General features: G+C 37.1%; 1 protein-coding gene across 9 annotated transcripts in view; it reads right to left on the reverse strand.

Moving 5' to 3' along the window:
- LOC117402844 (nesprin-1-like) overlaps positions 1-24767 on the reverse strand; it is a 194828-nt gene that overhangs the window by 131222 nt on the left and 38839 nt on the right. For all 9 annotated transcript variants that reach the window (XM_059024130.1, XM_059024134.1, XM_059024133.1 and 6 more), the window contains 17 exons: positions 24630-24713; positions 20924-21016; positions 20332-20510; positions 20012-20208; positions 19396-19505; positions 16049-16156; positions 15206-15343; positions 14142-14306; positions 12074-12186; positions 10850-11018; positions 10105-10201; positions 7319-7521; positions 5489-5653; positions 5022-5174; positions 4195-4338; positions 3237-3410; positions 1687-1845 (listed from right to left, as the gene is read on the reverse strand). In XM_059024130.1, the coding sequence (XP_058880113.1) occupies positions 1687-1845; positions 3237-3410; positions 4195-4338; positions 5022-5174; positions 5489-5653; positions 7319-7521; positions 10105-10201; positions 10850-11018; positions 12074-12186; positions 14142-14306; positions 15206-15343; positions 16049-16156; positions 19396-19505; positions 20012-20208; positions 20332-20510; positions 20924-21016; positions 24630-24713 (2451 nt within the window). The remainder of the gene's footprint in view (positions 1-1686; positions 1846-3236; positions 3411-4194; positions 4339-5021; positions 5175-5488; positions 5654-7318; positions 7522-10104; positions 10202-10849; positions 11019-12073; positions 12187-14141; positions 14307-15205; positions 15344-16048; positions 16157-19395; positions 19506-20011; positions 20209-20331; positions 20511-20923; positions 21017-24629; positions 24714-24767) is intronic.

A 24767-nucleotide genomic window follows, 5' to 3' on the forward strand; every position in this document is an offset into this window, starting at 1 on the left:
TCAATAAGGATCTTTCTATTATACACTTCATTATTATATATTTTTATTGATTTTAGCTGCATACCACTATGAAATCCGATACAAAAGCTCAGAGGATAATGCACATGCTGACGCTTTATCTAGATAACCCTCCACAGCCTAGCTCAGTATATTGAGTTAGGCTGTTACAGCTAAAGAGGTAGCTACTGAAACAGAAAAAGACCCATTGTTATGTAAGGTTAAATACTACACCCTGATGGGCTGGCCAAATAATATTGATGGGGATCAATTTAAGCCATATGCCGACAGGAAAACAGAGAATGGGTGTGTATTGTGGGGTTAGAGCAATAATTCCCAAGTGTTTACAATCTCAAATGTTGACTGAGTTGCACGAACACCATCAAGGTATAGTAAAGATGAAAATGTTAGCTCAAAGTTTATTTTGGTGGTCAAAATTAGATGCTGCTATCGAAGCCGAATGCAGTAAATGTGAAACGTGCCAAAATAATAGAAACTCCCCAGCTGTTGCACCGTGCCACACTTGGAAGTGGGCAAGCAAACCATGGCAAAGGCTGCACATCGACTTTGTGGAAAAAGAGAAAAATATGTTTCTCATAATTGTCGATGCATACCGGTACTCTAGATGGCCCAAAGTTGTGCAGACACAGAATGCCACTTTGGCCAAAACAACAGAAGTTCTGAGAAACATGTGTGCTGCGTATTGTCCCCTTGAAGAAACAGTGTCAGATAATGGTCCTCGTGCCTCAAACGGAGCTGCAGAAAGGTTGGTACAAACATTTAAAAGAGCTTTTGAGAAAAGTGATAAACCTTTTTACAGATCTACACCGCAGCTGACTACATGGAAAACCCTGTCTGAGTTGTTTTTAAAAAGACAGCTTTGCATTCGGTTTTCACTTCTGAGACCGGACATATTGCAATATATGGAGCGCAGACAGAAAAAAAACAGGCGGAGTTACAGGGCACTATGACTCGCTTGTCTCTTAGAACTCTGCTCCCCAAACAAAGCGTACTGGTAAAAGATTACAGGGGAGGAGGGAGGAAATGAGTAAAGGGAAGAGTAGAAAAGGTCTGGGGTCCAGTAACATAGATGGTCGTAGCAGGGAAATTGGTAAAGAAACATATAGACCAATTGTGGATTGTAAAAGATAAGGTGCAGGGGGTGGATGAAGGGAATGAAAAAGAAAGTATGTGGTCTGATGATGACGAAATTGTAAATTCGGAGCTATGTAACCCTGATATTTCTGTGTCTGAAACTGTGCCTAATGTGGAGAATGAAAATTCATGATTGTGTTCAGAGGGTTCTTCTGCTTTGTGAACAGTTTTACAGGGGAGGAAATGTTTATTGCAGCCTATTCAAGGCAAAAACAATATTGCTGGGTTTGCTGTGCAGGTGGACATTTTGTGCTCAGCACGTGTTTAGAATTGTCACTATGTTTAATATGTGTGTTTGCATGCACGTGTACTATACATGCGCATCTCAGGGTTGTAAATCATCTTGTTGTGAGCCCACGAGGCAGTTGAGATGTACTGTGGAACAAAGAAAGACCACTGTTTGCTGAAAGGACTTGGAAATACGAATATGCATTATGCTGTAAAACAATAAAGCGCTATTGCATTAAAGAAACATACGCTTATCACCACCCACATATAAATGCCTGTTTGTACGATTACACAGTAGGTGCTCACCTGTAAGGTGGCCTGTAAGTCAGCAGTCCTCTTCTGAAGCATAGAGCGATCAAAATGCTGCAGAGTCTTGCTGCTGGAGAGCACGCGCTGAATAGACTGGCTGTTCTTCCCAATCACAGCTAAGGATTTCTTGCAGTTTTCTTGGCAAACAAGTAATTCCTGAAAAAAGGTGTATTACTTTTTAGCTTGCATAGAAAAACATGCATAAGATGTTTTTTTGTTTTTTTTTTGTCTTCTGAACAGTGGTAGCTGCAAATACAACCATATTTTAATCATTACAATACATACCTAAGTGTACCAAGGTTATGAAATTGTGTATGTGAGTCTCTTTAGTGTCTTTAAAACCTTAATGAGTACAGTAAGTAGCTTCAATGTTCTTGTTTTAATGCTTCTCAGTTCTGCTGCTCCAATATTTAATTATTATAATTGTCTCTAAATATGTTTTTACCTGGCTTTGGGGCCACATGATTTGAAAAGAATGAAGAAGACTGTTTAGTGCCAGAAACTCTGATTGCAAACATCAGTACAAGCAATTAAAATGACACCTGACACTACTGACTCTGTAATGTTTGAGCGGGATAAACAGGAAATGCACCGGTTCCTATGGGTACCATTTGTTAAGAAACAACAGGACTCTTGTAGGTATATCAGCTTCCTTCATTCATAGAATAGTTTTATATTACTAACATATACTGCAGGACAATAAGATATAAATACATGATTTGGTCACATAGATTTGTGGGACCTCCCTTTAAATGGTAATTTATTCTCATTGAGTAATATCCTAGTAAAACCTTTTTAAAAATAGGGAAATCAACAAATATTAGTCACTATTAGCAAATTATAAAGTAGTAATTTTAAACTGAGGATAATTAGACAAGCAAACCCAATAGCCCAGAGGGAAGTACCTCTGTGACAGAGAGGACCCTGTCGCTGGTTCAGCTGCGCTGCTGCTTTGGTAAAACGGAAGGCTTGCCCAGAGCTGAGCTGATTGGGAGGTCCTGATTGGCTGGGGGGCGTGCCTGAGGCGCTTACGCCTGTTTAAGAAGGCAGCAGCACCAACGTTCCAGGCTACTGCACGGCCACAGCCATACAGACAGGTGCTGAGTGAAAGCTTGTTGTGTTTACATTGAGGAGGAGAGCATCCACTCCATGGAGAGAACTACTACACGAAACCCTTCCACTCCAAGACTGTGCTCGTGAAGGCATTGCGCAGCCGAGGCTGACAGAAAGAGGCTGGAGTTGCCAGGAGGATGCAGGGACTTCACTAGGTCAGTTTAGAGGACTTGATCCCAAACAAGTATAGAGAGGTTTCGTAGTGTAGTAGGTTCCTGGAGCGGGGCGTCTCTTTTCGTGAGGCTAGCACTCGCCTTTGTTTTGTTTTGTTTTCTTTATTTATTAAATCCGGCGCTATGATTACCATTGTTGGTGCCCTAGCGTCGAGGCCTGTGTTATCTGTATGCCTGTGCGGAGTGTCAACACCCACTGCTCTGTGTCTGATTCAGTATTATTCAGTGACGATCCATGTATGTAACATCCCTGGTCCTCACCTGACACTGCTGCTTGAAGTCCCCAGGTACTTGAGCCTCGGTGTCTCTACCTGCTGTGATGCGGCTGGCCTTCTCCAGAGACTCATAGAAAATGGTGATCTGTTTCTCTGTTTCCTCCAGTGGGGAGAGCAGTGACTGAGAATCACGCAGCAATGGCAGGTATCTCTCTCTTATCTGTCATTAAAAGAAACACAACTCTCTCATCCATTGGAATAATAAATATTATTTTCTAATGTTAAGTTGCTGCTATATAATAACTAAAGCTACATACGTTTCTCAGAAGAGAAAAATAGATACTGTACAGTTGTAGTCAAAAGTTTACATACCCCAATGCAAGAAAGGATGCAGTGAAATTTAGAAATATTAATCAAATAATATGAAAAAAATCCTAAGGCTGGAGTTTCAAGAAAAATAAATAACAAATTAGTTAATTTACCCAAGTAAGCAACAGATCTTACATAAATCTTTTTTTTTTTTTCCAGCTCCCTGACGTTACTTTATTTCTGAATTCACGTCAAATACTGTAGCATTAACTACGGTAGCATTAACTACCATCTCCTTAGATTGACCACTGAGCTGGTTACTCTACACATATACCGGTTATTTTATAGATTGACCACTGAGCTGGTAAATCTACACATTTACTGGTTAATCTATAGATTTACCGATTTTACACATGAACCGTAACATTACACATATACACGCGTCTGAATAGCACGGTTTGTCTTAAGGGGCAATAAACTGACTCTCCATTGTAATTCAATTAAGCTCCTCCATGATTCTCTTCTGAGTATAGCATTGATTGCATGTTTTATATTTACACAATGGCCAAACACAAATGAACAATCGCCTTTCTGCCACTAGGTGGTGCTGGGGCACAATTCTATGACAAGTTTGTAAAGTACAAGAAATAGCTCCCTGGTGTTTAACCAAGCAAAAATGTGTCTCATTCCGATACCTTGCTCAGCTGCTCCTTAATTCCTGTCATAGTAGCAAGCATCTCGCTGGCCTCCTCTTGAGGGGTGTCCTTGTTAAGGAGCTGAGCATTCCTGGTGACAGTCTTGTACTGAGCTTCCATTGCTGGAACCTTCTGCTTGATATCCTGTGGCAAACAAGGAAAAAGCCAACTGCCTATAATTCACATTAATTGAACAGAAGAGACCCGCATTTCTGTTTTTATGTCCTGGTGTCTGTATTTACAGTCTGTACTGCATATCACAATTTTGTTTGCCCTATATCTTTTGCAGAGAACCACTTGTTCAATTGGGATTAAACTAGCTAAGGACCTTTTATAGCACAGGTTAAAGAATGTATCATATAATCTGGAGATATATGGGGGTTGTCTGTCTGCATTGATGTTCTTCAGTACAAGTTATTGATTGTATTCTTATTTATTATTATTATTTATTTCTTAGCAGACGCCCTTATCCAGGGCGACTTACAATTGTTACAAGATATCACATTATTTTTTTTTACATACAATTACCCATTTATACAGTTGGGTTTTTACTGGAGCAATCTAGGTAAAGTACCTTGCTCAAAGGTACAGCAGCAGTCTCCCCAACCGGGGACTGAACCCACGACCCTCCGGTCAAGAGGCCAGAGCCCTAACCACTACTCCACAATGCTGCCCATTGTATCAGAATAATAGGCGCTGTCTGTCCATCCAACTGACATGTTTATATGTAGATCATGGTAATGTACTGATAGCCCTAAACTGCACTTTGCCTATGCCTCACTGAATGACATCACATGTTCTCCTCAGTCATACTGTACTGTACATACCTCTACATCCTGCACAAAGGTCCTGACATTTAAAAAGGACACATCCAGGGTTTCTGTCATTTTTTTGTTTGCTGTATCCACAAAGGATTTCAAAACAGAAATTCCATCCTGATAGTCGTTCCTTATTTTGTCCACTTCGTCAGCTCTTGCATACTGCAGTTAGAGGAATGATAGAATTGATGTGTAAACTAGAACAGCATGAAACAAGTTTTCGGAACAACCCTCATTCCTAGTTTATCATACACTTTCAATTTAACAGTCATTTTCCACATTGTTCATTATTACAAATAAATAAGTGCCACAATCATGTTATATAGAATTTCACATTACAGAATATTTGGGTTATATAGTGTGCAGTGCACAACACTGTGTTATAGGTGTGTTGATTACTTCTGTTCAATTAATAATTAAAAATAAACCATGATAAAGGTTATATCTGTATCATTAATAGGACATATAAATCTTACTTGTTTCACTTTCACAAATAGCTCCCTCCATCTTCCATTAAGTAACAGCAGTTGCTGCTTAAGATCCCGGGAAACAGTTTCATCACAGGTTTCAATTAGAAAATTCCCTGCGTCGTTCATAGCTGTGTGCTGCATGATCCAGTGGGGTAAATTTCTGAAAAAGCCCTTTAAAAATACATAAATCAATCAATCAATAAATAAATAAATAAATAAATAAATAAATAAATGAGAGAGAGAAAGAGAGAGAGAGAGAAAGATGTAGTCAAAAGTTTACATACCCCAATGGAAATTGATCATTTTTAGAAATTTCTCAAACAAAGAATTTTATGAAAAATCTTTTGTAAAATTTTGCTTTTGTGGATGAGGAAAAAAAAGTTACAAGAAATAGATGTCTACAATTATGTATTTCAGCAATTTGTTTGAAAAATTCATACTCTTTGATGCTATGATAGTATTGTCTACAAGGTGCTAGGTGAACATTCTTAGGCGTAGGATGATTGCTGTCATTACCAATAAGTCAATATGGGAAAAATAAAGAGCTATCTGAAGACCTTAGGCAGAAAATGATTTATTGTCATAAAGCTGGAGAAGGATACAAGAAGATTTTCAAGCATTTGAGTATCCCAATTTCAACTACTGTTTCTATTATAAAGACTCATGGTACTGTCACAACGGTCCCTCGGTCTGGAAGAAATAAGGTTCTTTCACCAATAACAAGTAGAAGAATTGTGAGGAAGGTTAAAAACAATCCGAGATTGACTGAAAAATATATTCAAAGTGAATTTGCTGCAAGTGGGACTCGGGTTTCCATTTCAACCATAGGTTGAGTATTGCATGGTGAAGGTCTCAATGGTCACAGGCCAAGGAAAAAGCCACTTTTAGGAAAACACCACAAGGACAATCGCTTAAAGTTTGCAAAACGGCATTTGAATTCTGAGTTCTGGTCAAAGGTTTTGTGGAGTGATGAAACAAAAATCGAGCTATTTGGTCACGCTGATAGTCGTTACATTTGGAGAAAGTCTGGTGAAGTGTACAAAGAAAAGAACACCATACCTACGGTCAAGCATGGATGTGGTAATATCCTTCTGTGGGGCTGTTTTTTTCTCTAATGGCACAGGAAATTTTGTTCCAATACATGGTAAAATGGATTCCATAGCATACCAAAAGATATTGGCCAAGCTGAAACCCTCCGCTACAAAACTTGGCTTAAAGCGCAACTAGACATTCCAACACAACAACGATCCAAAGCACACATCAAAATCTACTTCAGAATGGTTAAAGAATAATAAAAATCAAGGTTCTGGAATTGCCTAGTCAAAGTCCCGATTTAAATCTGATTGAGAATCTTTGGTATGAGTTGAAGAAGGCTGTGCACAAGAGAAGTCCTCGGAATTTGAATGAACTGGAACAATCTTGCGTTGACGAATGGTCAAAAATCACTAAAGAATCATGCCAAAAGCTCATTGGCAAATATCCTAATCGTTTAAAAGAGGTTATTATTGCTAAAGGTGACTCAACTAGCTATTAATTTCATTTTCCTTGTCAGGTTATGAATACTTTTGCATTAGCATTTTCTGAGTTTTGCAAAAAAATTGCTGAAATAAATAATTGTAGACATTTATTTTTTTTCCTCATCCACAAAAGCAAACCTTTTGCTACAAAAGATTTTTCCTATAATTATTTGTTTTCAAGAAATTTCTAGAAATTATAAATTTCCATTGGGGTATGTAAACTTTTGACTACAACTGTATATACATAAATTATTAGAAAAAATCCAACAAAAAATATGTTTTTAAGAAGACACGGTTAATAAAGCAGGTATCCTCTCACCCGCTTGGCATTCTCAGGCTGGTTCAGCTTTTTCTCTGCATCCTCCAGCCAGGCCTGTAAGCCGGCTACTGTGCTGCTGTACTTGTCCCAGTTAGAGATCACCTCTTCCAGCATGCTGCGCACACTCCGAACCTCTACAGACAAGTTCCTCCACTGTGCCGCTGTGTCATTCAAGAACTTGCTCAAGCCTTCCGCCTCTTCAGCTGCAAAAAGATATGGAGTTTAAAATAAAAATTATAATCACGTATCTGAATACATGTAGGAACGACAGTATATTGTCTACAGCTTAATTTCTTTAGTGATCATTTTTTGGAGGAACACAATACGTTTTATTAAACGGTTAGGCTATGCGAACATGAGATAGAGGTTTTGTATCATAATTTTGGTTCAACTGCCAGCCTTTAAAACAACCATTTACTCACATGTTCACAATTCAAAACAATAAGTAAATACAGAACAATTTGATCAAAGTTGGCTACAAACAAAAACATTTAAGGATGGAGTTTCTTTACGTCTTTCTATAAAAATAAACTGCATAGTTCAATTTGTGTTAAAACACCGTTTATCACACGTGAGGATGACCTGGTGTAATAAACTTGTGATTGTTATATATTTATACACTGAAGCACATAGTATGTGATATTTTATCAATTCAAATCTGACATAAGGAGGTTGGTTTCCATACAGTTACAAAGGCCTCATTGTTGAAAGCAGTATATTGCATTGTATTGCTAGGCATAATGTATGTGCTTTCCAGTACTTTGTCATTTTATTCCCATATACAATACTTTACCAAGGATTACAACTGTACCTTTTGAATCCTTCTGTATTTTGATCAAATAAAAAGAAAAGGGTAATCTAGGTATGTGGCAGGGTGAAGGTAAAAAGGTGGGGTAAAGTCTGGCCCCTCGACAGGTGGTGACGCTAGAGCCATTAACCCACAGGTCCACATCAAGACGGAGCATACCTTAAGTACAGTGGGCTTGTGGTGGCCATCTTGGGAAGGGCAATCACCCAGGTGTTTCGAGTTGAGCGTCCGTCAAAGCCAGTGTTTTTCCATAGAGATAATCGCCTAGCGATTGGTCATGGAGGATTGACGGGGCATGGTTTGGATCAGAAAAGGGAACTGTGTTTGATCAGGAGGGGGCTGGTGCTTGGGGAGACGAGACGAAACAGGGACGACAGCGATTTCTGTTTTGGTTTTAACCCGACATGTCTGCCTGCATTATTCCAGCAAGTAGGGAGATGGAGAAGTTGTCTGTGGACCACAGCACGGTCGGAGAACCAAGCAACAATGTCGCTACTTGGAGCTGGCTGCTGGGCTTGTGTGAGACTGCAGCGGACGCATTTTTTTTAAAATGGTACTACTGCACTATAAATAATAAATAGATAATAAACCGTGCACCATGTTGTAAATAATATTCCAACAGTCTTTTCAGTTTGGCCAGTTGACAACACATACTTAAAAAATGGAACGTGTATTTGTGGCGGAGTGTCCCGCCCCTTCGTATTTGTCATTGTTTTTTATTTTAAAAACCTCATGAGGATGCATGACTGATCAGCTACTGATTATTTAACTAGCTGACAGTCACACATCCTTACTAAACTCGTGCAGACTATGGCTGAGGGGTAATAATTAATTAACAGCTAGTTAACTCCTCAGCCAGAATATAAAAGCTGGCAGCTATCTGCGCAAGGCGGAAAGTGTCAGAGGCGAGACGGGTTTTGTGGAGAGAGATAGAAACAACTGCTAAGCGTGCTGGTTTTCACCAGCACGATACTTATTTGTTTATTTGTTTGGCCAACATGCCCTTTTGTTTGTAGTGTTTTGTTTTGTTTAAATCTTGTTTGTTTATTATTTAATAAATCACTGAGCGTCGTAGCGGTGCAGTTTCACCACCACCATTAACTGTTTGGTTTCTGTTTCTGGTCCGTGAGGTCACCACCCACACGCCACTCAACGACAGCTAGGTCACATATGGTGTAAGAAGTGGGATAAACAACACCTCCAGGAATGCTGGACCAGAAAAACAAACGGGCGGGACACTCCGCCACAGTATTGTACAGTGATTTTGTTTGTAATGTATACAGTCTTGTTTACAGATTTAAAAAATATTTTTGCTTTACTTGTCCTTAGGTTTTAAAATAGACGTTTACATCTGACAGGATTAGAATATCAATTGGTCAAAATGCAATTCTGTTAACATTTACTGTGACAATAAATCCACACGGTTATTCGGAAATCAATATGTTTGTAAATTCATATGAAGTATATGACAGGTATATTCTGTTCCTGTGTCTATCTCACAAACTTCCTAAACACAACACTTTGGAAACTGGCAAAGTCAATTGAAGCATACAGAGCTTGATGCTCAGTTGGATAATTATTGAAACTGAGCCCACCACACCTTTACTATTTCTGCTGCCAGTTGGTTGATTGCCACTTTGAAGAAGAGTTCCAGGGAGTACATTACAGGGATTAGCATCTCAAAATGTATATTTTTAAATCTATTTAAAGCAAATCCAACTTTAAAGAAGAGCTCTGGCTAACTGCTTCTAAATTGTAATTCCTACTTACTTGAAGGGCTGCCAATTGCTCACTGACAGGCAAATTTAAGCCTATTGACCACAGGCAACAATTTATCTTTGCTGTCTGTATTAAATACTGCCAGAGAGGCTTAAGGCCTATTGTTTCTTACAGCCAGCCATGATGATTAACTGATATGAATGAGCTTACAATAAATTATAATTAATGAAATTTCAGGGAGAAATATGCAAACTCTTACCTGAGCCATCAGATTTTATATATACTTCAGCTGTCTGTTTCAGAGTTTGGTATGTAACTTCATACTGTTCAAAGAATTGGTTTCCTTCAATAAACAACTATAGAAAAAAAAAATACATATGGTTGAATTTGAATACTTAATAGACATGCCAGAATTAGGTTTAACTGAGGAATGAGACCTAGTTTAAACAAATGAAGCAAGAAGTCACTTCATTTTGTATTGTGTTATTACAATGCGGTTTTAACACCAACAAAGACTTGTTATATGTTTGTCACTGTATATAAACTTACAGTAAATCTGCATGTGTAAAAATCCACTTGACCCTGCCTTTTTTAGGACATGGGTTTACAACAAACTAAGTGCCAGTGGGTGTCATTTTATGTTACTTAAAGACAAACTGTGCTAGTATATCAATAGCTTCACTGTAATATGAATTTCAAGTTAAAACAAAATGTGTCTGGTAAAAGATATATGATTCTTAAACTCCAAATCAATTCAATTTTCAAAGAGAAATACCTTTGTATTACAATACTTTTCAAAAGCTGGTTTCAGTGTTAGTCTGGAGGTATGTATATCTCGACCATACATTCTATTTGTAATTTATATTCATAAAAGTATTCAGTGAAGTCTGTTGTGAAATTACTGAAATCAGGGCCGGTGCTAGGGGTGGGAGACATTGGCTGCTGCCTAGGGCGCAAAAAAAAAAAAAAAAAAAAAAAAAAGAGATACTTAATTTGTTGCTTACAATGTAGTTTTGCAGCAGTAGCTCCACTGACTCTCTTCTTCCATACTTGATGATCCAGGATTTCAGTTTTGATTCTGCAAGCATCAGAAAAGCCAGCAGGCGATACTTCAGTTCCCAGAATTCTAGTTTAATCAAATGGATTTGCGCCGTTGAAGCTACAAAGTGAAATCTGTTGAAAACATTAACAAAATGATCAGTTTCAAATTTGTGTCATAAAACAACTGTATTCAATTAGTTTATACAGACCACTTGTAATTTACTTCCATCTGACTAATCCCAGATGAAGACTGCCTGACTATTCCCACATTCAACCACCTTCATTGGGGTTATTCTCAAAATTCTCACTTTTGAAGGTGAGCTCTGCATGGAGTACATGTGTGGCTGAGTGTAACTGCTAGATATCTTATGTCAGCGTGAAAACTCTCAGCTAGTACCGGCACACTAAGGAAACTTCTGGGTCACTTCCCAGTGCTTAATTTGTGCCGGGGCTTCCTCTGGGCTTGACGAGGCAAAGCACCGGCACCTCTTACGTTATGAAAGTTTAAAAATCTCATACCGTGTTTTACTCTCAAACGCATGCTGTTTAAGAATTTAGCATTTACAATCCCGAATAATATAATACACCAACGTTTTCTTAAAATTGAGCTCTAAGAGAGACTGTCCGCTGCCAGCGACGTTACTGTTGTTTTTTGGTACAAGGCAGCTGTTTAACGTGGGAGCGGAGGCGGAGTGTTGCTCTGCGGTTGCTTGTGTGCTGGGATGAAATAACAGAGGAGATGCGTCTCGACACAGGCAAAGACAACAGGGCAAGCCTGAGATAAGGGGGATTGGTCTGTAGCTGGAGAAGCAGAGGCTAAAAAAATAAACGTGAAGTCTCTAATGAAGTCTCTAATTATTTTTTATTTTTTGTCCTGCTGTTGATTTTAATTTTTCTTTCTGCGCATACTACTACTTTGTATATGATGTGGAATGCATGATTGTAACTTGTAACACAAGCAGTTTAGTACTCTTTCAAATAAACTTGTTATGATTTTGAATGTGCAGTTCTTAAGAACGGTAATATTGTCACTGTTTGCGCCCTGGCACCTCTCTGTACAAATTAAGCACCGTCATACCTCCAGGTGAATGTAAAGTGCATTGAATGATCAGTTAGAAACAGGACTAGAAGATGTGAAAGGTATCATTAAGTTGTATCATGTCACTATGGAGTTGTGCAGAACCCACCTCTGTGCCATGTCTTCTAGCTGCTCTGGGGGGATCGGGACTCCATTAACTGAACCAGACCTGTGGATCTGCAGGAATGGCTGCTTCTGCCCCTCCAGGCCTTTCAACACCTCCTGAAACAGGAAGTCCATAACTTTAAAACACTCAATACAGGTACATTTATAAATACTAAAAGAAAAACTGTGAAACCAGAAAATACAGAAATAAGTTTAAGTATTTCTAAAATTAACCAGCTATTTAAATAAGCACTATGGGGTAGATGTACTAGGATGGGCCAGTCACAGCGCAAGCATACCTGCATTTTGCATTTTCATTTGCATTTTCATTGCGACAATTTGCAACGTATACATTTTGTCGTATGTACTAAGAGAAAATATGTTAATGACAAGAGCCACAATATACTAATTAAAATATGTGTTGCATCAACTTAGCGCGATCTCTAGCATTGTGAGAGTTGTGCAACATTTGTTTTCGAATAAATAATAAAAGCCAATTTATTCCCAACAGATTCTATAGTGGAACCCCCACCTTCACCCCCAAATAAAAAATATGTTTCTATCAAAAAGCTTTTCATAACCACACAGAAGCCCTTCGCTAAACTGAACATGTTTGTATGACATAAAAAATACAATACAATCGCACACATACATTTATAGTGCTCAATGTATTTTAAATGTAAATGATTGCGCTGAAATAACACTAATGTGTTTTGGATAGGCTACACATTACTTAATGAAAAAATATAAATCTGCCAGTAGGCCTGTACAGTATACAGTACAGTAGTAAAATCAAATGACTACCTAGCGCACTTTCTTTTTACTTTAGTCTGTAGGCTACCGGTAACACAAAATAAACCACGCTGCTGCATTGTACACTGCAAATAAAAGATTATTTTAAATTGAAAACAAATTTCAGGCTTGTAAGTATACGCTGCTTTTAGGGAAAAATTGTTATTTGGGTGTTCACCTCAAAAATGCATTGAGCACAACTGGCAACGCACAAGAAAAAGCAGGCTGGGCAATGCCAGCAACAGCTGCCAGTCCCCTGAAAGGACCCAGAGGCAAGATAATGCAGGGTGGACAATAGTTTGACCACTGCAGGGATAGCATGGCTTCTCTGGGTGACAGGCTCCAGGTCATCTTTTAAATCAGACAGCAGCTCAAGAATTTGGTCTTCATTTCAATCGAAGAGGGTTTGTGACTATTGCGACAGGCGCAACACTTTTATACATCTAACCTTTAGTTTCCCATATATCAATCTCAATACCTGGTCCCAAACTTCAACAAATGCTCAAAGTTTGTTTCTTAAACTGAACTGGAATATTTGTGTTACACTTAAAAGACTTTAAATATTAAGCAATTATAAGTAAAATAGACTTTTTCAAAATGTGATGACTGCAAACGACTTTGTTGAAAATATTCTTGTGGCAGGGCAGAGCCTTGCTTGTAAATAGTGTTTTGTTTGTATGTTGGTGGTGGTGGTTGACAGGGGTGGGGTTAATTCCTATCCCTGTCAAATACATGTGAGAATTTGGCTGGAGCCTTAATTGAATAATTGATGATTAATTAGGCTCCAGCCATATGGGATATAAGAGGAGAAAATCCTTTGTTTGAGGGAGTTGGTGAGTGAACACTGTGTTGTTTGTTTTATGTCTAGAGGGTGAGGGTGAGGGTGAGGGTGAGGGTGAGGATGAGGGTGAATGCCCAGCCTGACATAGTATTGTTTTGTGTTTATGACTTGTTTTATTTACACTGTTTATTCTTCTCTGCGAGCAGTGTTTTTGATTAATTTTTGTTTAATAAATGTGCGCCCTAGCGCTTAAACCCGCAGCTACTGTCTCTGAGTCTCTTTAACCCTTTGCCATCCTGTCACAATTCTATATAAATATTATGTTATGTCTAACTTCTGCACATCAAAGATATACACAAGTGAATGCCTTATGACTTTTTCATCATGAAGTACTATACCTTCTGCTATGATCTTGCAGCAGCACTAATATTGGTTTATGTACTTCCATAAAGCTGATTTAAAAGGCAAATGCAGGGAATTACAGCTATGATAGATTTACCTTGTGTTGCTGGAGTTTCCTGTGGATAATGTTAGCTGTCTCCTCGTGGGCCTGCTGAACTGCAATGTCCTCCTGCAGGGCCACCTCTGCCCTGTGCAGCCAGGCTCCAATTGCACCCAGGGGTCCAGGCAAAGACTTATCAAGCTGAATATGCCACTCTAACAGCTTGAGAAACAAGATCAAAACACTGCTTTAGGAACTTCAATTACCCTGATGCCTTGGAAGCACCAGAGATGTTACGTGATGTTAACAGGAGATAATGAGCTCAGATGTGATGTAAAAGCATTTGAATCTCTTCAAAACATATTCACAACAAATGATGGAAGGGGGTTGTCTTGACTATGTTCACACAGTTAGTAAAGAGGCACATCCCAGCAGAATGTTAAGCACTGCTGAAAAATGCAAAGCTCATCAATTAACAAAACGTCATTTGTTCTCTTCCTGGCGAAGGGTACGTTTTGATTCTTCATTGGGTTACATGAATAAAAAGATTGTAACTGTATAAAAAAAACTTGCAAAATTAACAATTAGTTGCAGGTTTAAGATTCTTGCTGGTTATACCTTAACATTATTTTATTTCTTGCTGAAAATCTGCCTTCAAAACTTGCTTTAAAATACAGCCTAATGCAGAATAGATTCTAAAGTGTAAACACAAGCATGTACATGCAGATGTGCTGTATTAATTTCCAAATCATCAATCTTTTTAGTGAGGACAAACATTAGTGTATCTACTGATGCACTGTATCTTAGTTTAATTTTATACTAGGCACTAAGAAACAATGACCCAGATTCACAGAACATTAAGGACTTTTTAAAGGAATGTTTTGTTAAGAGCTGTTTTTAATGCATATTTCAATTTATTAGATCACATCTGCAGTGTATTCTTGTTTGTCAAAGCATTGTTTAACTTACTTTATAAGAATGTTCATAACACACTATTAAAAAACAGTTCCTTAAAATAACTCCTATATTCAAGTGCATTGCATCACATGAAATCTGAAATAACACAAAATTTAAAAAAAATCCTCACCCTTAAAATGAAAGGCAATATGACATGTCCTTACCCTGGCAGTGGCTTTCTCCCATGCCTGTTTCACCAAGGCCTGATCCACTGACAGCTTCCCCTCTCTCTGTACAGGCTGGATCAATACCTCAATATGCTTCTTTTTCATCTCATACTGAACTCTAAATCTCTTGAATAACTGAAACATAATTTGCAATTCTCAATACAAATACATATAGCATGCAAGATAACACGTACATGCCAGTCAGCATTACATATTTATAAAATTAATACATATTTTGTATTGGTTATTTAGGTTATTTATTCAATTAGTGTTATACCCACCTTTAACTATTAAACACTCAATAAAGCTGAATTTAGAAACATTCAAAGAAACGTAATAAATTCAATGAAATGTTTCGACGAGATTAGCCAAGCTTAAAATTAAATAAGTAATAAAAAGAGTAATGCATATCCCTTTTATAGATGTCTTGTCAAAGTAATGAATTTGAACTTACAACTAACTTTATATCTGAACAGTAGCGAGCCCAACTTAAGAAGTAGTTGAGATATAATGTTTAATGTTCTCATTTAAAATTTGTACGGATAATGGGATCTAATAGCAATGTAAAACTGAGTAAAAGGTTTCAGCAGTTAGGGGCCACAAGCTTTTGAAGAGCACTCCCTGTCTCTTCCATCATACTCCAACATACCTTTAGGGCCTGGACAGACTCATATGTCTGAGGTTGAACACTGTGTGACTTTCTTTGTAAATAACATGATTTTCTAAATATTTGGCCTATGATTCCAGGCTTTCTACAGACACTGTATTACAAAAAATTGAAGTTGCAGTTCAAATATTCTAGCAAAGACTATTTAAGGACCTCTCCCCCACCAGCCTCACCTGGTATTTCTCCTGCAGACTTCCTTCAGACACCTGTGCTCTGCTGAGCTCTCCTTCGTACTGTTCCAGCCAGGCCTTGACCTCTCTCAGCGTCCGCCGGTCCTCCTTCTAGGGGACAAGAAACAGGAACACATTGCTAAGGGCTAATCATACCAACCAGAACCCTACAACATTCACACCTGTATCACTATGTACTTAAACTGTTTGAAAATCATTAAATACTGGGGGGAAGCACTACAAGCAGACATCTTTCAATACCATTTTAATGTTGTTTGTCTAGTATTATTCGAATTAATCATTAATATTTGTTGGCTTTTATAGCGTTCTTATATTCTAGGAAAACAATTCCTCATGCACAAGATACAAGAGAACACAGATCTTGCAAGCTACACAAAGGCATAGTCAATTTTGTAAAGACTGTTCGGGAGTTACTCCAATAAAATAAAAATGCAGCACTGTTTAAATTATAATACTGTTTTACTTGTATTATAGGTCAAACTTAGTCATTTTAGCACACTGTTGATTTAAAAAAATAAAAAAGACCACTGGGAAATAATTTTAAATATTTTAAAGTCCCATGTGGTATAACAAACAGCAATAAGTGTTATTTTAAATAATATACCATTAATAACTGAAAACGTTCTGACCTTCTTAGATCACCTGTTCAATATTACCAGGTATTTATCTTACAAGATTCACAAAAAGGCACTTCATTTAAATCCCTTAAACTGTACTATTCTATAGTAATTTCCCAGTTATAAGGGTGAAATATGTCAGATACCTCTAGATGACGTTTGAGGTTTTGATGGCTTATAAAAACCCATCTTGTGCTGTTTTAACCATCTATAGCTCCTGATATAAAGCTAATGTGTAAAGAAATATGTATAAAACAAAATTTTTTGGCTAATTCCTTCCACAGTTTTTACAAAGCCGTTAATCAAAATGTTTGTCTACTTGACTTGGGTGTTGATTTGCTGAACTTATACTCTGTCAGCGTTAGCCACCCCTGGATTTTATTCGAACATTTTACAGCACTGGAGAATTGCCTTGGATTTCACCACACACCTATTAATAGGTGGTTGACACAATCCAGGTTGATGAAATTGTCCATTTTGTTTTTTATAAACCATCTGAGTAACCAGCATGTGTGTTTCCATGTTCATTGAAGTACAGAAAACAAAAAACAACTTGTATGACACCAAGAGGATAGCATCAACAATCTAATACTATTGAGCTCTTTTTCAGAGCCTGTCCTCCAGTAAAACCCAGTATTAGACGGTGGAGAGTGAGGTGAAATGAAACTATGAAGTACCCTACCCACTTATTACCAGTGATTACACACTCCCTATCTGCAGTAACTTTTTTCCCCACAGTAAGTGAGACCATCAACAGTTCCACAGTGTGGTATACGTATTACAGGACCCTCCTCAATATTCCAGGCTTATATCTGGTATTATTGTTAAAGCCTGGATGTTATAACCTTTTTTTTCAGTTTATTTCTTGTATGAAAAGCAAATAAAAATACCAGCTTGCCCCAGTTTTACATTTTTATATCTGTGTCATTTCAGAAGTGCCTGGATACATCAGTTACCTGCGAAACATGCCGTCGCACATAACTAGCATTTGCTCTATGTCTCGAGGACTAAGATCAAACTGGCAAGGAAAGCAAGACACAAAGTAGAATGCAAACATAACACAGAACACACATTAGTTGAGAGAAAGACGTGCAAAAAAAGGAAATGGTCAGCAAGCAGCACTGCAGACAGACACGTCACAGCATGACAGACGGGCTCGATTCTGAGCTTTCACACCTTACCTGAAGCTTGGGAATAGAAATTGCAAAAGTTGGAATGGAACGAAGTAGCTCCTACCAGCACAAAACAGACAATGGACAGAAAAACAGCAGAAGCGTATGAGGCGCAGCAGAATGGTGGAGAAAAGTGAAGATTAAAACGATTCCTTGTTTAGGCTGGAACAACCCATTTTAATGAAGTGCAGAGGTAACAGAAAATGTAAAATCGTGTGCAATTATGTTGCATGGCGCTAAGAGTTGCTGATTTTTTTAAAATCATGTCACATTTTTTTCAAATGAAATACTAGTTGTAGACAGATGACATAAAAATGGCCACATATTTATCGACAACATTAATTTACCTACAGTCCCCATTTAAATGCAAAACTGAAATAATAAAATGGTGTCACTGACATTAAAAGACTGTTGGTAATTGACTAGTAAAAACATGTTACGCAAGACAGGTAAAACATGCCAGAATTATTTTCATCCCTAAGGTTTATACATTGAACTACTGTAATTCTTTTGTGTTTTACTGAATCGTCACACAAGCACTGTTCTGTCTACAATACAGGGAGGCTCTGCCGAGCAGTTTTGTTAACAGCTACCAATGCAAATCTAAGCACAACAAGACCATGTAGAATTACAGCAACCAAATATAAAAATTGTTATAACATTTTTTTTAAAGAACCAAAAAAGTCGAATTATCTATATTAATCTCAATTATTTATCAGTTGTTATAAAAATGGATGTTCAGTAGGTGTCTCCATATTTTAGTTAACCTTTTTGTAATTGAGTACCTTAAATCAGAGAACCTGTATGGTTTTCTACAGTGTTGTGACAAAGCATCTCTGTACACAGAAATGGAAACGGAGCACTGTGATTGGCTCAAAGATGGCGAATAATGATGACTTGATTTATAACATATAGTTTGAAGACTGACAGTACCGTATAAGAAAATGATATGACATCATTAATATGGAGACTCAGGGTCAGTATGTATGGTAACATGTTAACTGAAATAAAACACAAATGGCTACATAATAAAAGGCCTATTAATAGCACAGGTGTCTCGATCTGTTTTATTTTTGACACCATTTTCCTCTTTTCCGCTGCTTATCATATTGGACTGTGTGTCTGTGGTATAGAAAGGCACTTTGATTATACCAGGTTTATCCAGAGATAGTCAAAATAAGTAATGATCAGCATCACCAAGCAGCATAAACAAGCAATGATGAAGCAACATCATGATCTAGAAAGCCGTTTGCACATGTAGCCATCCCTTTAGCTCAGTTGTTTGTTGCCATTCTGGTAAGACCAAGGTTAGACTATACTATTATATAATGCAATTGTTGAAGAATCATTTCTTGCTCTAAATATGCAAAAAATGACAGAAATGGGTTAAAATTTATTAACTATAAAATTGCAGTATGTCCTATTAGACTGTCTAAGCAAGCAGTAAATAAAACCACTCTAGTATTATTCATTATACCACATCAATTACACTAAATCAGGCTCAGAAATAGTCTATTAAACAAGCTGTAAAGAAACCTACCTCTTCACCTTGCCCGTCCGTCTCGGTTTTATGGGGGTCTGGATAGTGCTTTAAGAACTGAGCTATATATGTCATGATAGACTTCTCATCTGGCTTGTCAACGTCCACGTCTGGAAGACAAATCAAAATAACTCTCGCTGTTGCTGGCACTATCATTTAGAGCTTATATATGACTTCTTGTTTTCTTTTGATTTTGATTGACATCTTATATGCATATTCTAATTACTCTATTACTAATTAATGTGTATTTTTGCTCTTATTTTCTAATCGATTATTTAAATATTCCCCATGCATGTCATATCTGCACATCCCAACCTGACAATCATAACAGTTAAACCTTGTGCCTCAGTCGTAATAGTATGTTTCAAACAACATCATTGTTTAAGTGCAAAAGAAGGATCTGGCACTTTAGAATTGACTATGGTTAAAAGCCATTTATAGTAATAAAAAGTCAAGATATGAATTCTTGCTCCAATTAAAAAAAAAAAAAAAGAATAACAAACAGATATGGGATTACAATAGACATTTTCCACTGAATAGTGATGGCCTGAATTTTAATGGCGGTTTGTAGTGTAAAGTACCTGAAAAGAGTTATTTAATCCAATAACAATCATACCTTCAGGATCAAGCAGGCGTGGGATTCCCAGATCCTTTTCAGCAATAGTAAAGGCATCTTCAAGGTTCTCTCTGTTGGTTTTCATCCTCACTTTATCCATGTCCACCAGGTCTGGGCGGATTGCGTAGATCACAGAATGAAAGACAACACCACTCCGCCAGCTCTTCCCAAAGTCTTTCACTTCGATCCCCAGTCGTCTTTAAAAGAAACATAGACACAGGTCAGCGCTGTAGACAGATTGACTTTTTTAACTTCCTGTAATGGGCTAACAGTTCAATTCTATGACCGAGACAACCAGAGATGAAGAGCACAGAACTTACTTTGCGGCTGTGTATTGCACCCATTTCAACAGAGCCTTCTTGGCAGTCCCTTGGAACTTAGTAATGACTTTTCTTTTCACAGGTGGGCTTGCAGTCTCAGAACTGGCCATGCTGTCCACAGATGAGGTGCTGCTAGACAAGGACTGCAGCAGGGGTAGATTGCTGGTCAGTTCTTCAATCTGCAGGAAAAAGAACACACACACATCGTTAACAGAAAACACTGGGAGTTAAGGGAGGCAATTCTCTCTGCAAGAACTGTACATCACCATAAACTACTGATCACTTCTGAATTCTACATTACTTCTTCAACTCTGCAGCACCAAAAAGGGAATGGGGCAGACAACATTTTACATTTGATTTAAATAAGCAAACTCCTTTTATGATACATTTTACAACAGACGTTTGAATCGGAATTGGATGTTCATTTTCACTGTGTTTTATTATTATAATTCAGAAAAAGGAAAATAAATTAAAAGCAGTATTTGATTAAATCTATAAAGAGAGAGCTTTACAATTAAGTCTTAATATAAGTAACAAACAACTAATTAGACTAATTTTTATTACATAGTAAGCACAGAGAGATATAATTTACCTGGAAATACAATATGATGGTCCATATCAAACCAAGTACTATTGATGGTCTTCCGTCAACAATGTCTGTTGAGTTTATGTTGACTAATTTGATCTGTAAATCAGACATAAAAAGTATTATTTATTTATATTCTTTCTAAGTCTAGCATTACATTGTGTTACTTCTACCCTGCATAGAGTAAATCAGAGTTTACATAATGAGATTCTTCATTTCTGGAATATTACATTTCTCATGTTTAATAACATGTATGTCCTCTATCATCATTTACCAGGTGTATTCAATCTATATGAGTTATAACAATACATGTAAGATGTATTGGACCTGTGTCTATCACTTTAAATAACTTTTAGTACTTTTTTGGCATTTTTTGTGCAAAACACATCACACAAACATTCAGATAAGATCAAATTGTTTTACCTGGAAAAGGCATGTATAACACTATGAAGTTTAAACTATGGTACCTGATTGTTAATCAGGTACAAAAAAAAGAGGGGAACCCAGAGGCTCCCCTAGTAAAAGCTGGTGTTTGGGAAGCAATATGAGTCATGCAGACGTGGTTTGAATGTCACTCATGCCAAGTGGACAGTTAGCTGGGGACCCACAGGGAGTTCTGCAATAACCTTTGCACTCCTGCAGAGTTAAGGAGGAAAGTCAGCAGGGGCCCGTTCACTCTAATTAAAAAATATTCAGAAAATGTAGATGGAATAAAGTCCAGCATTCCTTAGGCAATTCAGCAAGGGGCTATAACTTTTTTTGACAATAGCACATTCTAGTATTGTATGATGTTTATGAAAATTGGTTACAACAATAATACAAATACAGTCAATTTTCGTTAATACGAATTTCAAGGGAACAGCAAAAAAAAAAAAAAAGGGTCTTATCAGTAATTCATATCATCAGTAATCTAAAGCCAACTGCACACCGTCAGCTTTTATTAAAGTTACAGTAACACTGAAATCTAATTTCAATTACAGAACTATTAAAAGTATTATACATTTTTAAGGACTGTGCGTTTAATTGAAAATATGTCTAAGTTAACTTAAAAAGAATACATTACAAATGAACTGTACTTGAAATCATAATGTCCCATTCTGATCAAATATTTAAACCACAAAGACAAGGCGTTATTGAGAAAATCAGAAACATTGACGACTTGCTGTTCATAACCCTGTATTATTGTATCCTGTTTTTTCAAAATGGTTGACAGAGTGTTCGTGGGAATGTTGAAATCTGTAGCAACATTTTCTTTTCTTGTACGGTGGTGCATTATTCATTCATTTTTGCGTGAGAACTATGGCAACTCGAAATATATCATAGGCTCTAGTCCCCAAACAGCATTAAAATATACTACAGAGGGGATAATGTAGATGCAAGTTAATACATTTCTTAATATCCTTTCCACTCAGCGGCTTGGACGTTTAGTTTTATTCACATTTTTCTTCCCTGGGACGGCTCCAAAATAATTTGCACTAACAGGAAATTTGTGTTAAGTGAATTCATATTATAAGAAGTAATTTCCAATAAGTAACTGCTAAAATGAGTCTAATCTGAGTTTGTTTTAACGAGAATTGACTGTAATTATTATTATTATTATTATATATGTACATTATATATATATATATATATATATATATATATATATATATATATATATATATATATATATATATATATATATATATATATAATTATGGAAGAAAAGAAAAGCCACTGTAAAGTTGTGAAGTCAGTAGTTTAAACTAACCGGAGATCCTCTGTATACAGACTTTAGACAGCATGACAAAAGAAAAAGGTTACAGGTAGAAGGTTAATGACTGACAGTTCTGTGCCCTAATGGCAGGAAATTACAACCACTATTTTGGGAAGCCACTGGCCTCACATCCCGCCCAACAGATAACCCCAGTGAGTGAAAACAATCCTATCATCTGCTTCCAGTCACCCAGTCAGACAGGATTAAAATCTCACAGAAAAGCACAACAATTTCAGACATGTGCAGTTAACTCTAACGGAAGTTAGGAAGCATTGGCTTTGAATTTCAATTGCAGTAAAGGACAAGAGTGAGGGAATTTATTATTATGTGTAAGGATACGATTTTGTCACTGAGGCCACGGAGGTCATGGAAATCGTGAATAATGGAAATGGATGTAAAAACACATTTGGTTAGGCACTGCTTTTATTTCCTTTAAAATGCAGTATGTCATGTACTGAAAATACAAACATGCGAGTATCTAAATTGTTTGGATGTGTATGCACACAGCATTTACGTGTAGCTATGTAGATCAGCGAATGAGATTTGTATTTTGTAGCTGTGCGAGCATGTAAATGAACACAGATCGTATGTTATTGCAAACTCTCAATTGTGATCTTAACATACAGCGCTTGTAAATGTATTTTTTGAAACAAATAACTGGGCTTGCATCTTCAAAAAATATTAATGAAATTTCTTGGAACTTTTTTTTTAATACAATGTAGCTATAGTGTACCAAGTAGTCTGTTGAAAATAAATACTCACTTTCTCTAAAACTAAACATTGCTAAACAAAACACTTTATATTGCCGTTGAACATCTTTTTTTATTTCCTGCAAACTGTAGATAAAACGAGAGGTGTATCTGTTTCTGGTCTTTTTTTCTGATCTTTGTGATGCCCCGTTTCTTGGACACGGTGCTGCCTGTGTGATTTGTCCTTTCAACTCTCTGTTTTTTTTATTTTTTTATTTTTAAAGGGGCAGTGGTCTGTAGGCTACTCAGAAACAACCAATTTAAATGTCTCGTTCTTATTATTGAAGAAAAAATATATAGTTTCATTTTGAACACAGTAATAAAACAATTATTTGACATGCTGATTTTGTATATATATATATATATATATATATATATATGCACATTTACGTTGGATGCGCCCATAGATATAGGAACACAGTCTATTTCAGACACCGTCTGTTTCGCTGCGCAGCCGGTGTGAAAGCCTGCATCGTACAGTATTTAAAAAAAAAAAGAAGAATGTTACGTTGGTGTGAAAGGACCTTTAACTAAGTTTTGTACTCTAAAGTAACATTTAAACTTGTCAGCAGTCAAAAACAATAGTCTTTTTATATTTGTGTTTTTTTGTGTACTTTTTAAAAGCTCCTGTGTATGTTATGTAGCTAAACCTACATTATTTGGTGGCCTTTCCATGACATTTCCGTGATTTTTTTTTTTTTTTTCCTGCAACTCGCCTGTGAAATGTACTAAAAATCACAGTGGCAAAATCGTTTCCTTAATTATGTGTCAGCATAGAACCAGGAGCTGTATTTCTTAAATTGCACTGTGTTGGGCTGGTTAGTGCATTGTGTTTAAACTTGCCTTTCATGGAGTCTGAAGAGGTGATCTCCAGGGCATCCATAAGGAAATATTTCTTCATGAAGATTTATAAGATGTTCTACAGTTTTACAAGGAGCCTAAACCATGTGACAACTGTGCAGAGTAGTACATACCTTAATTCCCAAGGATCAATAGAAGAGATGTGATACAAAAACACAAGATCCATACAGTACAAGTTTAATGCCACTATAGTCAAAAAGTACAAACACTTCCATTTCATAGCTTTATTGATGGGTGATCTTTCTTTGCAATAAGTGTTATATCGTACAGACCCTTAAACTTAAATTCTATAATATTATAACCCGCTGTATGCGTTTCTTGTTAACACAAAATAAAAAAGTGTTACCCGTCTGCCCTCCAGAAACTTCAGAGCTGTGCCAATGTTGGACACCCAATGTATCCGTCTCATCTGCCGGCCCTGCTCGCAAGGCTAAAACGATAAAACAACATCAAAGTTTGCAATGTGAACTGTATCATAAAGAAG

The sequence above is a fragment of the Acipenser ruthenus genome, chromosome 5 (genome assembly GCF_902713425.1).
Source record: "Acipenser ruthenus chromosome 5, fAciRut3.2 maternal haplotype, whole genome shotgun sequence".
Classification (NCBI taxonomy): Eukaryota; Metazoa; Chordata; class Actinopteri; order Acipenseriformes; family Acipenseridae; genus Acipenser; species Acipenser ruthenus.